Raw genomic sequence first — 13772 nt, forward strand, 5'->3', positions numbered from 1 at the left:
GTGCTGCTGTATTCTTCTGTTACTATCAGTAGCTGGACATTCCCTGCCAATGATTGAGAGCTGCGATCCGGCAGCTACCCGTCATTATCCCTTTAGATGACATGATCAATGTAGCTCACAATGTCGAAAGTATTAAATCCCACGTGCTGGGTAATGGGTACTCCGGTGGAAAACTCAACTGGTGTCAGAAAGTTACCGTATATACTCGAGTATAAGCCGAGTTTTTCAGCACGATTTTTCGTGCTGAAAACACCCCCCTCGGCTTATACTCGAGTGAACTCCCCCACCCGCAGTGGTCTTCAACCTGCGGACTTCCAGAGGTTTCAAAACTACAACTCCCAGCAAGCCAGGGCAGCCATCGGCTGTCCGGGCTTGCTGGGAGTTGTAGTTTTGAAACCTCCGGAGGTCCGCAGGTTGAAGACCACTGCGGCCTTCAACATCATCCAGCCCCCTCTCACCCCCTTTAGTTCTGAGTACTCACCTCCGCTCGGCGCTGGTCCGGTCCTGCAGGGCTGTCCGGTAAGGAGGTGGTCCGGTGAGGAGGTGGTCCGGGCTGCTATCTTCACCGGGGAGGCCTCTTCTAAGCGCTTCGGGCCCGGCCTCAGAATAGTCACGTTGCCTTGACAACGACGCAGATGCGTCGTTGTCAAGGCAACGGCTCTATTCCGGGCCGGAAGCGCGGAGAAGAGGCGCCCCCGGTGAAGATAGCAGCCCGGACCACCTCCTCACCGGACCACCTCCTTACCGGACAGCCCTGCAGGACCGGACCAGCGCCGAGCGGAGGTGAGTACTCAGAACTAAAGGGGGTGAGAGGGGGCTGGATGATGTTGAAGGCCGCAGTGGTCTTCAACCTGCGGACCTCCGGAGGTTTCAAAACTACAACTCCCAGCAAGCCCGGACAGCCGATGGCTGCCCGGGCTTGCTGGGAGTTGTAGTTTTGAAACCTCTGGAGGTCCGCAGGTTGAAGACCACTGAGGGCGAATGATGAGAAGAGGATGATGAAGGGGGGGGGGGGGGGGGGGGATGATGAAGGGGGGTGGGGATGATGAGGGGGGGGGGTGTGGGATGATTACAAGGGGATGATGAAGGGGGGATGTGTGGGATGATAAGGGGATGTGTGGGATGATGACAAGGGGATGATGAGGATGTTAATGACTGGTCTGGATGATGACAGGGGGGGGGGATGAGGTATTTCCCACCCTAGGCTTATACTCGAGTCAATAACTTTTCCTGGGATTTTGGGTTGAAATTAGGGGTCTCGGCTTATACTCGGGTCGGCTTATACTCGAGTATATACGGTAAACAGATTTGTACATGACTTCTGTTAAAAAAATCTTAATCCATCCAGTACTGTATGCTACAGAGGAAATTCTTTACTTTTTGAATTTCTTTTTTGTCTTGACCACAGTGCTCTCTGCTGACACCTGATGCCCGCATCAGGAACTGTCCAGAGCAGGAGAAAATCCCCATTGAAAACCTGTGCTGCTCTGGACAGTTCCTGACACAGACAGAGGTATCAGCAGAGAGCACTGTGGACAAGACAAAAAAAAGAAATTCAAAAAGAAAAGAATTTCCTCTGTAGCATACAGCTGCTAAAGAGTACTGGAAGGCTAAAGATTTTTTTTTATAGAAGTCATTTACAAGTCTAACTTTCTGGCACCAGTTGATTTAAAAAAATAAAATAAAAAAGGTTGTCAGGGTATCCCTATATATATATGTATTCATGTATTAAATTGCCAATCTCCAATTACATTCTGAACACGGAATCTATGGGGATTAAACTGACAGGGCTGGATCTGCCTCCCACACTGGCTAGTGAACGCAGCTGTTGATCGTCCCACACCATAGTTCCATGCATTAGGGGTTAATCCTCTACTTAAAGAGAACCTGTCATCAGATTTTACCATAGATAACAGATGGCAATGATATATAGATAGATACGTGCTCTCGAATCACCCAAAGTGCAAGAAAAAGTGCAAACGTGTTACACTAAAAAAAAAAAGGTGCACAAAGGATGCGGTCTATCGCAAGCCGTTCTCCAATAGGAGAGAGGCCCCCCAACAAACCTTACCCTTCGCCTCCGGAACAAAAGGTACCTGCGAGGTTCCAGGTTTGATGTCCCTTTCCGCCGAAGCTACTAGGGGACCACAAATGCTCCCGGTATCCCCCTGGCGTTAGCCAAGGTATTTGGCCGCAGAGCCGATAACGGTAGGTACCCTGCCAAAGCAGGAGTACCCGGGGTGTTTGCAGGGAGGTGTGGAACCTAATGGCCACACACACCTCCCCTAGAATGCCAGGAGGGACACCCAGAAGGGCTACTGCATCCTGACAAATCCTGTGAACACACAACACGCAAAAAGTGACACAGTGAGACAAAAAATAAATAAATAAGTGAATGTGTGCAGATATACTGCCCGGACATACCATCGTATGTTGAGGGACGTGTGTGTAAAAATAAAAATATGGTTATGTTTTGTTATATTATATTATATTACACACACACACAAATACAACATTTAAATGACAGGATCTCTAAGGATAAATATGTTATGAAGACTATATAAATACACTTTTCCTTCCACTGCTAGCTCTCTATTGTTTCTTACAAAGTGATCCCATTCATTGCTGACATATTACTTATACAGGACCCCAGCTATCACACACATGAGGGGTGGCTATGCTGTGCTATGATCGGTGAGGGATCCTACAGTTCTGATAGGATTTCACTTGCAGTTTTTGCATTTTACTAGTCATTGCTTCCTACTTGCCAATCCAGTCAGAGGCTAAACACTCAGCAGGATGGTGAGAATTTATGATTTAAAGGAAATCTGTCACTACATTCACCCGCACTAACCAGCAGTACTGGTTGGTAGTGCGGGTGACGCTGATTAAAATACCTTGCGTGTCCGGATCCGTCGCGGAAATATCTGAGTGAATATGCAAATGAGCAATCTGGGGCATGGGCGGAGCTATGATCCTGGCCTCGGGCACAGTGATGTCAGTGCTGTTCAGCGCTCGGCCCGGCCAATTAATATTTACTTCATTCACTGCTCAGTCTTAGTGCCTACTGCACAATGCAAAACTACAATGCCAAGCATGCCTGGCTGTATGTATATACACATATGTATAGTGTTGCCACACATCATATATGCTGAAATCTCATGATTTGTTTCCTTTAAGGCAGAATTCTGCATGAATTTAAAGCCAATACACTTCAAATGGGATTCTGCCATCTTATTCACACAACAGTATTTCTGCTGCAGTATTTCTGCTGCAGGAATCCCATTGAAGTGTATTGGCTATAAATTCATAAAGAATTTTCATGCAGAATTCTGTGCAGAAATTCTGCCATGTGAACCCGGCCTAAAAGGAGTATTTTTAGCCAAGGAGGAGTATATAATTAATAGTAAATTTATGAGGTGTGTTTAATCAGGTGTAAACACCTCTTCTTAAAGAGCACTTGTCATCAAGTAAAACTTTTGCTATGTTACTCCTTATACAGTGACCCCCCCCGGACATGCGATGGCCCCGACATATGATCAAATAGACATACAATGGCCTCTCAGAGGCCTTCACATGTTGATGTCAGCATCGACATACAATGTTTTTTTATGACGGGGCCATCTCATTAAGTGTTATCCGGCAGCGCAAAATGCTTAAGTTGCTGCCGGATAGCAGCTTAATGTTCCCCGTGTGGTGCGGTGAGTATTACTTACCCCTCCACGATGCTCCAGGGTGCCCTTCGGGTCCAGCGCTGGTCCTCCGGTGTCTTCTCGGCCCTCTCCGATGACGTCAATACGCTGTTGCGCACGCAGTCCCGTCATCCAATAGGAACGGCATAGGCAGCGGCGTAATGACGTCGCTACGCAGGCCCAGTAAAGCTTTGCGGAAGACAGCAGAGGACCGGAGAAGACCAGGAGAGCCCAGCAGAGGACCGGAGAAGACCAGGAGAGCCCAGCGGAGGCCCGGGGTCACCATCGGGAGCGGCGGGACGCAGTCCGGAGCGGCGGGGACAGGTGAGTACAGCTTCCAATACTTTACATTGCACAAATCCCTCAACATACGATGGATTCGACAAACGATGGCTCATTTGGAACAAATTACCATCGTATGTTGAGGGACCACTGTATAATGTTACCCCTATTTGCCATATATCTTCATTTAAAAAAATAAAAAATAAAATCTCTTTCCATCAGTTTTTCACCTTTGAAAAAGTGGCCACTAGGGGTCTCTTTTCTGTAGCATTAAGCTGGCCCAGCATAGCCCTCGGACTTATGCCGGATTCTTGTAACTCAAGAAATAATGGGTGAAATTAAAAAAGAAAAAAGTGCGGGGGAACTCAGGATGAAGAGGGGAACAGACAAGAAGAACATAATCCCTCTTTACTTGGTGGCAGGTACTCTTGAAGCATTTTTCCTAACCACGATGGATTGTAGAGTTGCCAAGGCAACTGTAGGACAGCCAGCGAGTTCCATGCACAAGCCCATTTCTAATTAATAGGACGAAACTCACTTGGCACTAATGGCTCACCATGGACTGCATCTCTTCATGCCTAATCTAGAGAATAAAGCAGGAGTTCAACTTTACAGGTACCCTCTAAACCAGCGTTTTCCAAACCGGGTGCCGTCAGCTGTTGCAAAATTTCAACTCCCAGCATCCCCGGACAGACAACGGCTGTCCAGGCAGGCTGGGAGTTGTAGTTATGCAACAGCTGGAGGCTCCCTGGTCGGGACACACTGCTTTAAATACATGAGACCAAACTAAAAGAATGCAGGAGCCTTTGCAGGTGTCAATAAGGCACATACGGTCACCTCTGTTTCCAGCGCTTACCTACCATTAATGAGCTCCAGAGCCTCATCTTTGGTGCGTGTAATTTTGTCCTGCCTCCACGATGACGGACGCCTGGACTGGTTATGTTTCACCAGGAGGTGAGAGCATCGTACCTTTGCCGGTTCACCTTGCCCATTTTTCCCACTTCCCGAGGGCCGCTCCCACTGGCTAGCATTAGTCATGTGGTTGAAGTAATACACACGTCCTATAAGGTAAAGAAAAAGCTAATTAAATGGATTCTTCATTTTTTTTTAAATATATTTTTATTAAAGATTTTTTTCACTAAACAGAAAACCGAAAAGTGCAAGATCCGTAAGGACAAAAGTAAAAACCACGACTATGTATAAAGTGCAAGAGACATCTCTATCCATAGCAGTTAAGGAATTCAATAAAATAATCCTACCCCCCCCCCCCCCCCCCCATCAAAACGGAGCCATCACTTATCGCCCCTGAAGAACAAGAGACTGTATTCGTAGCAGTAAATGTCCTCGCCACAATGTGGTCATTCGGAAAAAGGTAAGTACATCTCAGGAAGGAAACATAAGTTTGCCTCCTAGGTCCCGAACAATACAAGTTAGTACCAATCGCGGCCCCTCACACAGACAGCCGCAGTCAGCCTCAGCCATTGCTCCTCTGACTCCCAGGGGATCTAAAGGAAAAACGAATCACCGTATTCAAGTGAAAATACGCAGACTATATTAAATATTCGGTAACCTCAAAACCCCTAGGGAACCTCAGAGATTCCACACCATACCAAGAGGTGTATCTAAATGGTTGTACAATCGCAGCGATCCCCTGAGAGTCAAAGTGAGTAACCTAGTTCATAGGGTTGAAAAAAGACCAGAGTCCATCAAGTTCAACCTTTAACCCTAATGTAACAAAGGATTTCCATTTCTGGAAAAAACGTTTTTGTGTCAGTGTCTCTCAGCATCCAATCGGTCAATCTCTAAAAAGGACTTTAGTTGGGCTATCAGCAGTGGCAAATCTGGAGTGACAGGGTCCAACCACTTGGCGAAAAGGCAACGTCGTGTTACTAAAAGGATTATGTGAAGAAACCGCAGGATTCTCCACTCCCCCTCCTCCCTCCGGTGGACGTAACTGGTGAAATAAGTGATTATGGTGTAAAAAGGACTCGCACCCTCCGATGGTCCCATATGTACAACTGTATGAGGTGCCAGTATTCAGCTGCGTAGGGGCACTCCCAGACTCCATGATCCATATTAGTAAGGGGTGCCTTGCATTTGGGGCAGTGGACTATCCTATCCGGGAAGGAAGGAGAGGGCAAGATGTTAAAGCCATATAAGGCTGTATGGGCTACCTTGAAATAAGTCTCCCTCCACTCATTGATAACATTCTTTTGCACAGCTGTCCACTCACAGAGATTTATGTCCATGATTTCAGAGTCCCCAGTCCACCGCTCCCATGCATGAAACATACTTGGGGTAAAGCCTTAGGAAACGATTGCGAAAACTGCGTATAGGTCTGATATTGATTGCCTCTGTAGTTCACTACCTATGACTTGCTACAAAATGGGGTTGGGGGGGGGGAAGATCAAACGTGCGGATCATTTCTCACGCTGTGAGCCATCTACGGTCATCACTAGGAATCAGTTGCCCCACTGTCTGAACCCCTTTAGAAACCCATAGTCACAGCCATGAAGAGGATCTACCCTGTGGGAGTTCTGGGTGGTCGAGTAAAGGCATTCCTTTGGATAAAAGACCTTCCTCACCTCCTTCCAAGCTACAATTGTATCACGTAGGAGCGCAGACCCTTTGACCTCCGAAGGAAGTTTAGCAAAGGACATGTGGAGCCAGGCCGGCAAAGACTAAGGGGCAGCCAAGGCTTTCTCTACCTCTAGGTTGGAGAAATAATTGGAGTCATGTAGCCAATCAAGTGGGTGGCGAAATATACATGCCATATTATAACCCCTGACATTTACTCCCCCTCTGCTTTACTAAGCATGAGTTTCTGCAGAGCTATGCGCGGGCACTTGCCTTGCCACAGAAAGTGTTGAAAAGCAGTGTTGAGGCGTCTAACATCAGAGTGTTGGAGTAGGAGTGGGAGCGTTTGTAAAGGATATAGTAACCGAGGGAGGCTAGTAATTTTGACAAGATGGCATCTACCCAGAAAAGACAGTGGTAAGTTCTCACAGCGCTTCACTTCAGCCAATATTCGTCAGAAGATCGGTGTATAATTGAGGGAGTAAAGCATATCAGGAGTTCTCCCTATGCATATGCCCAAGTTATAAAAGAAGAGGCAACTTGCACCCCTAACTCCTTCACATCAAAAAGCCACCCAGGAGAAGTCGCACCTAGTGGCAACAGCATAATCGTGGTTGCATTAACTCTATAACCTGTTAAACTCCCCACATAGGATAAAAAGGTAAGAATGTTAGGAACAGCTGGATAAAGAAGCACATCATTTGCAAACATGGATAATTTGACCTCCTGAGTGTCAACAGCTATACCCTTGTAGACATCTGAAGAGATCAAATAACAGGCCAACGGCTCAATCGCCAGATCGAATAATAAGGGTGACAAAAGGGCAACCCTGGTGCATGCCCTTCGCTAGCGTAAGTGAGGTGGATAGGATACCAGACATATCATAAAGGCCATCTATGAAGGAGCTAAACTGTCCCGTTGTCCCAAATTTGGACAAGACCAGTCTCAGCCAGTCCCTATCGTCAAAAGCCTTTACGGCATCCAGGGTGAGCAAAGCAGGTTGGGTGACTGTCCAGGACTGGCCCCGACCACTATCCATCACTCCCAGTATCTTCCTAATATTTGTGACTGCTGAGCGGGTCTTCACGAAACCCACCTGTGATGACCTACAAGGGAGGGTAAAGATCCGGCCAGGCGATCAGCTAAAATCTTAGAAACAGGGGTGTGGAAATTTTATAAAAAACTACTTGTCCACGGGACTAAAACGGATCAAAATCTACTTGTCCCTCATGACGATCCACTTGTCCGGGCCAATTTTCGCTTTTACGCTTTGATTTTTTTTCCTCCTCGCCCTTTAATAGCCATAACTACCTACTATAAGGATACCTTTTAATTTTTCAATAACATTCTCTGAACCAAAAAAAAAAAAAAAAAAATATATATATATATATATATATATATATATATATATATATATATATATATATATATATATATATATTTTTTTTTTTTAGGGAAGTGAAATTGAAATAGTAAAAGATAATTTTGCAGATTTGGTGGTTTTTCTTTTCTGCGCCATTTACCTTGTGGTTGAGATAACATGTTACTTTTATACTTTAGGCCGCCTGATTACAGCAATACCAGATTTGTATCGTTTACGTCATGTTTTACTAATTCTGGACTTTTTCTAATTTTTTTTACCCCTGTAGCTTTATTTTTTTTCCACACAACAGGCTGTATGAGGGCTCATTTTTTGCGCCATAATCTGTTTTTTGTATCGTTAACATTTTGGTATTGATCTGACTTTTTAATCGCTTTTTAACTTTTTTTTTCTGAGATATTATAAAAATTGCAAATCTGTGGTTTGGTATTTTTTTTACATTTACCGTACGGGATACATAATGTGATATTTTAATAGGTTGTACAATTATGCACGAAGCTATACCAAATATGTTTACATGTTTTTATATAGGAAAAGGGAGTGATTTGAACTTTTAACATGGAAGGGGTTAAAGGAGAACTACGGGATTGAACATTTTATCCCCTATCCTAAGGATAGGGGATAAGTTTCAGATCGCGGGGGTCCGACCGCTGGGGCCCCCCCACGATCTCCCGTATGGGGCCCCGGCTCTCTGCATAGAGAGCGCGTGTCGACCACCGCACGAGGTGGCGGCTGAAACGCGCCCTCCATTTACTGCTATGGGAGAGCCGAAGCGCTGCCTTCGGCAATTTCCGACACTCTCCCATAGCAGTGTATGGAGGGGGCGTGTTGGCCGCTGCTTCGTGCGGTGGTAAACACGCCCTCTCTAACCAGAGAGCTGGGACCCCGTACGGGAGAACACGGGGGGGGCCCAGCGGTCGGACCTACCGCGATCTGAAACTTATCCCCTATCCTTAAGATAGGGGATACATTTTTCAATCCCGTAGTTCTCCTTTAATGCAGTGGTCTTCAAACTGTGGCCCTCCAGATGTTGCAAAACTACAACTCCCAGCATGCCCGGACAGCCAACGGCTGTCCTGGCATGCTGGGAATTGTAGTTTTGTAACATCTGGAGGGCCACAGTTTGAAGACCACTGGGTTAATGTGCGTCTTTCAAACTTTTATTAAAATTACTACAATTTTTTATTTTTTTTTTAAACACTTTATTAGACTTATACGAGGAATCATTAGATTCCTCAGACAGATGAATAGAGATCTATTGAACTCTTAATCTGTGTGCTCTGTGATCCATTGATAGAGCCTGGTCCAGCCAGGATCTATCAATGACAGGAGGAAGCAGAGGTACCTCCGGCTACCTCTATAGTGGATCTCCCCCCGCGATCGCGCTGCGGGGGGGGGGGGCGATCCCCCCCCCCCCCCACTAGCCCACCAGGGAGCATTCACTTCTCCCTTTAGACGCCGCTGTCAGCTTTCACAGCGGCGATCTAAAGGGTTAATAGCCAGCCGTGGCATGCTGGCTATTAGCGGCGCCCCCCGGCTATTGAGAACAGCCGGGGGCTGCAGAGTATGGAGCGGGCAGGAATCCGGAGCCCGCTCCATACTCCCCTGTGAGCGTCACATGCATCTCCCCGTGCAGACGTGCCACCTCCCCTCAGCTCTCCAAAGCTACAGCTGGGGGGAGTGAAGGCAGAGGACGCAGGTCTGCACGGGGAGCAAGAAGCCACGCCCCCTCATCTCCGCAGAGCAGGTGAGAGAAGACCAATACACAGCTTCTCATCTCCCCTGCTCTGCTTCGAAGGACACAGGTTTTTATAGCTGGGGGCTGCAGAGTATGGAGCGGGCAGGAGTCGGCAGACCGCTCCATACAGACTGCAGATCTTCACCGCGCTTGTCAGGTCCGGCCCTGCTTGCTCGAAGCTAATTCACCTGCCCGGCGCCCAAAACTGCTTGTCCCGGGCGTCTGGCGATAGGAATTCCACATCCCTTCTAGTAACTTCACATCCTGGTTGATCAGAGAGATGACCAGTATGGTGATAACTTTTATGTAAGCCAATTTGGCAGCTGGCGATAGTACACCTGTGCTTAATATTTCGACAAAATATGTTGTTAAGGGGGGTTACCACCTGATCCACTAGGGGTATATAGAACTAGCTAGGATAGCCATCAGGACCCAAAGCCTTTCCGTTTGCCAGGGAATGTATCACACTCGCTACCTCTTCCGGCGTCACATCTGCATTAAGGTCCTGACGCTGCTCATCAGATAGGGATGGCAAGGGTAGCCCCATTTAAAAACCACACTCCCTCATCAATTCGTGCGGGGGGAGAAGAGTACAAAGCAGCATAGTAGGAGCTTAATACACCATTAATGGAGTGCGGGTTGTGTACTATGTTTCCCATAGGGACACGCAATGCTAGGACATGTGCAGGCGTGTGAGACTTTCGCTATCCGCGCAAGTAAATGTCCCGCCTTATTGCCCTGCCTAAATAAATCTGCCTCAAAGTGGGACCGATAGATCCTCTCCTTCCTATCTAACCATAGTTCATATGATGACTTCGCTTCATGAAATTTGAGTTTATGATCGGTGGTGGGGGACTCTAGGAAATGGGAGTATACCTCTGCTAAAGCTGCGCTCGCCCTGGTATGGCCTTCCATGGTTTTTCGTTTGACCGTGTTAATATAGGACATTATCTTACCTCTAAGGGGGGGGGGGGGGGTGTATCTACATGACATACATTGTCCGTCTGGAATTCCAGCCACAACCCCCCTTAAAAAGACTCAGGAAGGATTCATCTTTCATTAGATAAGACCGAAACCACCATAAGAAATCAGAACCCTTGGGGTATGATGAGGGGAGCTCCAGAGCCACCGGCGCATGGTCCAAAATGATCAGATCCTGAATGTCCACCGCTTTCAAACGAGAACATCCTGTCGTACAGGACTAACCAGGAAACAATACGACAGTCAGGGTGCAGATGACGCCAAGAGTCATTAGCCCTGTCTGTGTCAAAAAAAGGGGGGGGGGGGGGACTTTATCACTTGATAGTGAGGACATCGATGTAAGGACAGGTTGCCTATGGTCCACTAGCTGATCAACCACTGTGTTCAAGTCCCCACCCAGGATGGTGAGCAGTCCACTAGAGCCATTAACCTTGTCTGCTAGAGATTGAAAGTAGGAAGAATTATCACCATTAGGAGCATAAACATTATAAATGTGGTGCCGTTATGAATCAGTTGTTAATGGGAGAAACACCCTTCATCATCCCTTTAATGTGAGAATATGTGATGAGGGAAGGATTTATTAATCAACGTTAAAACTCCAGATGTGCCTTCTACCACTGAGCTGCCCAACACCTTGCCCACCCATAGCTTCTACATTCTCTGAAAATCCTGCTCCGTGAGGAGTCTCCTAGAGGAGAACTATGTCTGGATGCAGTTGTTTCAGGGAATGCAGAATTGTCATGCACTTTTGCGGAGAGCAGAGGCCCTTAACATTCCATGTCACAATCTTACACATGTGGATTAAACAGACAAAAAAACGCTTAGGAGGAGGCAGAATGTGCATGAAAAGAGGGGAGGAGCCAGCAGGGAGGACAGTCAAAGTCGTGGTGACTAATAAAGAAGTGGGCCATGTTGCATTGGAGAACCGTGGGGGGAAAGCAAAAAACACCAAAATCAACATAGCCAATCATAAGGAGAACATTTACAAGAATACAGAAACCCCTGGACAGACCGATCCCCAGAATAGTACACGGACAATCGTGATTTGGGTAAGGGACTCTTTTTCAGGCATGTGGGCAGCCAGAACTCCCATCCAGGAACCCCTACAAGGCAGGCTCAACAGGACGGGATTCCATACAGGCACAGAAAACACTAAGGCTGCATTCACATCCCGATTTCCCCATCCGACTTGAGAAAACGATTTTTATAGCTTAAAATAGTATGAAATCGTATATAAAGTCGGATCCATTGACCTCAATAAAAAAAAATCGGATCCATTACACACATCCGATTTGATCCGCATCCGATTTCACACAATTTTTGTTCAGGACTGAAATCGTGGTCCACCCCGATTTTAGACCCGAACAAAAATTGTGTGAAATCGGATGCGGATCAAATCGGATGTGTGTAATGGATCAGATTTTTAAATGGAGGTCAATGGATCCGACTTTATATACGATTTCATACGATTTTAGGCTATAAAAATCGTTTTCTCAAGTCAGATGGGGAAATCATGATGTGAATGCAGCCTAAGAAATTGCAAAGCACCTGACCTCCACCTCATCAGGTAATTTTAACAAGACTGGGCTAGGCATATAAAGGGACAGGAGGGGTATGCAGATGGGAGCATGACATGCAACCGCTTTGTAGAGACATGGGAAGCAGGAGCGGGGAAATAAGACCAAGTGAAATTGTAGACAAGAACAGTAGAACATTAGAACAGCAAAAATAACAGAGGGCATCATACATAAAGCAGCCAATAACTGTCAAAGCTGACAGCGGCATCTAAAGGGACATGTGAATGCTCCCTGGTGGGCTAGTGGGGGTGGATGGGGCCCCCCCCCCCCCCCCCGCAGCGTGATCGCGCGGGGGGGGGGGGGGCATCCACTATAGAGGTAGCCGGAGGGCTTACCTCTCCTTCCCTGGTGTCTGTGGCTCTGTCATTGATAGAGCCTAGTAGGGCTGGGCGGTATACCGGTTCATACCTAATTTTTTTTTTGGCTGCACGATATGAATTTTCCCCAATACCGCTATACCGGTTTGGCCCCTCCCCCTCGGGAATGTATTATCAGCCCAGGGCTGCGCTGTCCCCCACATCGGGGAACTAATCCTATGTTACCCGCCAGCATTGTTCTGCGCCCCCCCCAATTAATGATCAGCCCAGCAGGGTATTACTCACATGTCACCCGCAAGCACTGCCCTCCTCTTTGTTGGGGGCCGCTGGGCGCTGGAACTCTATACTGTACGACAGTGGTCTCCAACCTGCAGAACTCCAGATGTTGCAAAACTACAACTCACAGCCATGCTGGGAGTTGTAGTTTTGCAACAGCTGGAGGTCCGCAGGTTTGAGACCACTGCTGTACGCTGTATCCCTATGCCCGGGCTGCAAAAGATAAAGAAAATAAACTGTAACTCGCCTACGTCGGCCTTACGCTGGGGACTGGAACGTCGGACAGCCGTCAGACTATCACCGGCTGCAGCGATGTCCCGCCTCGGCCAGTGATAGGCTGAGCCCACTGTCATGTAAGGAGCTCTGGCCGGCTTCTTACATGACAGTGGGCTCAGCCTATCATTGGCCGGTGCGGGACATCGCTGCGGCCGGTGATAGGCTGACGGCTGTCCGACGTTCCAGTCCCCAGCGTAAGGCCGACGTAGGTGAGTTACAGTTTATTTTCTTTATCTTTTGCAGCCCGGGCATAGGGATACAGCGTACAGCAGTGGTCTCAAACCTGCGGACCTCCAGCTGTTGCAAAACTACAACTCCCAGCATGCCCAGACAGCCATTGGCTGTCCGGACATGCTGGGAGTTGTAGTTTTGCAACAGCCGGAGGTCCGCAGGTTGAAGACCACTGGCGTACAGCGAGTTCCATTGCAGGCGGCCCCCAACAAAGAGGAGGGCAGTGCTTGAAGGTGACATATGTGAGTAGTACCCCGCTGGGCTGATGATTAATTGGGGGGGGGGGGGGGGGGAAGCCGAACACCGCGCGCGGGTCACATGATTGGGGGGGGCAGAACAGCGCTGGCAGGTCACATGATTTTGGGGGGGGGGGTGAAAATACCGTTATATACCGTGGAACCGCCGTAAGTTAAAAAAAAATAACGTGATACACATATTTGGTCA

The 13772-nt window shown here is 47.6% G+C and overlaps 1 protein-coding gene across 2 annotated transcripts in view; it reads right to left on the bottom strand.

The window, feature by feature from the left end:
* The window catches only part of PIN1 (peptidylprolyl cis/trans isomerase, NIMA-interacting 1), a 40015-nt gene that overhangs the window by 18974 nt on the left and 7269 nt on the right, over positions 1-13772 (bottom strand). For both annotated transcript variants that reach the window (XM_056570660.1, XM_056570661.1), the window contains exon 2: positions 4835-5035. In XM_056570660.1, coding sequence (XP_056426635.1) covers positions 4835-5035 — 201 coding nt within the window. The remainder of the gene's footprint in view (positions 1-4834; positions 5036-13772) is intronic.

This window comes from Hyla sarda, chromosome 4 (genome assembly GCF_029499605.1).
Source record: "Hyla sarda isolate aHylSar1 chromosome 4, aHylSar1.hap1, whole genome shotgun sequence".
In the NCBI taxonomy this organism is placed as follows: Eukaryota; Metazoa; Chordata; class Amphibia; order Anura; family Hylidae; genus Hyla; species Hyla sarda.